A 2,500-nucleotide genomic window follows, 5' to 3' on the forward strand; every position below is an offset into this window, starting at 1 on the left:
GCTTCATGTTGAGAAACCACAGCTTTTCTTAAAAATCTGACTAAAAGCTGAACTGTTTACCACACAATCAGCAAGAAAAATAATGCCCTTATGCTTAAAAGAGTTATTAACGTAAGTTTTTAAATGCTGCAAAAACCTGATTGAACTCTGCAAACTAAGCCTCCTGTCACTCTCATCTCTCATGAGTGTAACCCCTGTCAAAGTGCATTAAAAACGCATCACCAGTGTGAGTTTAAGGCTGTGGTTGTGATTTATAGCAACAATAGTGGAGCAGCAGTCACATGCAGCAACAGGTCTGAAAGAGGCCGAATCTAAATATACACATCACAGCATTTAATAATGACTTCTTACCTCTTTTTCTCCTTATCAGCAGTCATGTTGGTGCAGTAAATCCCTCCGCAGACAAAAGTAGGTCCAACTTTAGTTAGTTTTTGAAGTGACAGGAGTTTTATTAGTCCATGAAGTGACAGTTATTGGAGGATTGGGGGCGTACAGTCTCAGAACACTGCCGAGGATTGTACCGCCTCTCCCCGCAGAAAGCCTCTCTCAGGCCGGGTATTAGAGGCTGATTTTGCCGCTAACTTTCCTCTCTCTCTCCGGTGTGTGAACTCGCAGATCTGCTCGCTCTCTCTGACCTGCAGCTCAGCTGGCTCCGAGCTGCTGCCCTGAACCCGGCACGCTGATTGGCTGGAAACACAGACCAGGAAGACGCCCCCCTTGATAAGTCCCGCCCCCTACACATGTCAACCAATGAGCGCTGCTTACCTGCTGCTGCTCTCAGACAGGTGTGAGCTGCGGGGAAATCAGTGTGAAGGCAGAGGTGGAAAGCAACTACTGTAAGTACTTTTTTTGACATACTTGAGTATTTCCATTTACTGCTATAATCTCAATGAGACCTATCCTGGTTAAATAAAGGTACAAATAAATACAAAATAAAATACAAATACTTTTGTATTAAAAAACACGTGATCAACTTTTTAACTAAAATAATACTGAAAGTGATAATGAGTACTTTTACTTTTACTTTTGGTACCTGAAGTTACATTTGATGCTGAAACTTTTGTGTTTCAATGCAGGACTTTGTAACTTTGTGACTTTTTACACCTGAGTTTTTCTACTTCTTACTGAAAAACGTACAATATTACTTATTAATAATAAATATAAATACTAATACTAATGTGAAAGTGTATAAGTATGAGTAACGATGAGTACTTCTACTTTTACTCAAGGACAAGATCTGAGTACTTCTACTTTTACTCAAGTACAAGATCTGAGTACTTCTACTTTTACTCAAGTACTAGATCTGAGTACTTCTGCTTTTACTCAATATCTGAGTACTTCTACTTTTACTCAAGTACAAGAACTGAGTACTTCTACTTTTACTCAAGTACTAGATCTGTATACTTCTGCTTTTACTCAAGTACAAGATCTGAGTACTTCTACTTTTACTCAAGTACAAGATCTGAGTACTTCTCCTTTTTTCTTTTCAAGCTAAGGACCCAAAATCAGCGTTTCTCCAACAGGCTAGAACAGAGGGATATGAGGGATTTCTAAAATGCATGATCTGTTTGTATTTTGAGAAAAACACATCATAGACATGTTTTTATATATTTGTATATCTGAGACGCATAATATATGCCTCAAAATAGCATGATTGGTGCACTTTAAATCTCTATATCTTATCTATCTATATCTTAATTTAATGGCCAATCTTAGTTTATTAATAAGGAGTTAACAAGACATTAATAAAAAAAATGTTTTAAGTTCATTTAGTTTTAAAACCCCAACAGGAAGCAGGAAATGACAAACAAATAAACATTTCGTTCTGACATGATATTTAATGTCCAAAATGAAAATACACATCCTTTAAAATACAGTACGCAGCGGCACATGAAAACATATGAACACAACAAAATACACACGTCAGGTGGCAACATGTACATACAAAGCTTCACAAATACACAAAAACAACAACAACATGTACAAACATTCTGCTGACCCGAGGAAGATGAACATCATAATACTGCTTCCAAGGATTCAGATGAACCTCCAATAAATATAAACTCTGACAGGACTTTCTGTCTGCTCTTAAATAAACATTGATCTGAAGAGAATGTGGGCGGAGCGTTTGGAAATAGCATTTGGCATTTTAGCATGGAGAGAAAATCCTTTGTGGGTCGAAGAGGGACAAACATTTTTTAAATTAACGACAAAGGAGGAAACACATTAAGAGAAAAGACGTGATAGAGAGCGTGTATATATACACCTGAACATCAGCAGGAGAGGACTCTTTAAAGTAGAGACACTACATACTGATATACACCTGAACATCAGCAGGAGAGGACTCTTTAAAGTAGAGACACTACATACTGATATACACCTGAACATCAGCAGGAGAGGACTCTTTAAAGTAGAGACACTACATACTGATATACACCTGAACATCAGCAGGAGAGGACTCTTTAAAGTAGAGACACTACATACTGATATACACCTGAAC

At 37.6% G+C, this 2,500-nt stretch overlaps 1 protein-coding gene across 2 annotated transcripts in view; it reads right to left on the reverse strand.

The window, feature by feature from the left end:
* epas1b (endothelial PAS domain protein 1b) overlaps window positions 1–640 on the reverse strand; it is a 46,837-nt gene extending 46,197 nt beyond the window's left edge. For both annotated transcript variants that reach the window (XM_034135747.1, XM_034135746.1), the window contains exon 1: window positions 352–640. In XM_034135747.1, the coding sequence (XP_033991638.1) occupies window positions 352–377 (26 nt within the window). In that variant the 5' untranslated portion in view covers window positions 378–640. The remainder of the gene's footprint in view (window positions 1–351) is intronic.
* Window positions 641–2,500: the final 1,860 nt, after the last annotated feature.

Source organism: Trematomus bernacchii, unplaced genomic scaffold, assembly GCF_902827165.1.
Source record: "Trematomus bernacchii unplaced genomic scaffold, fTreBer1.1, whole genome shotgun sequence".
In the NCBI taxonomy this organism is placed as follows: domain Eukaryota; kingdom Metazoa; phylum Chordata; class Actinopteri; order Perciformes; family Nototheniidae; genus Trematomus; species Trematomus bernacchii.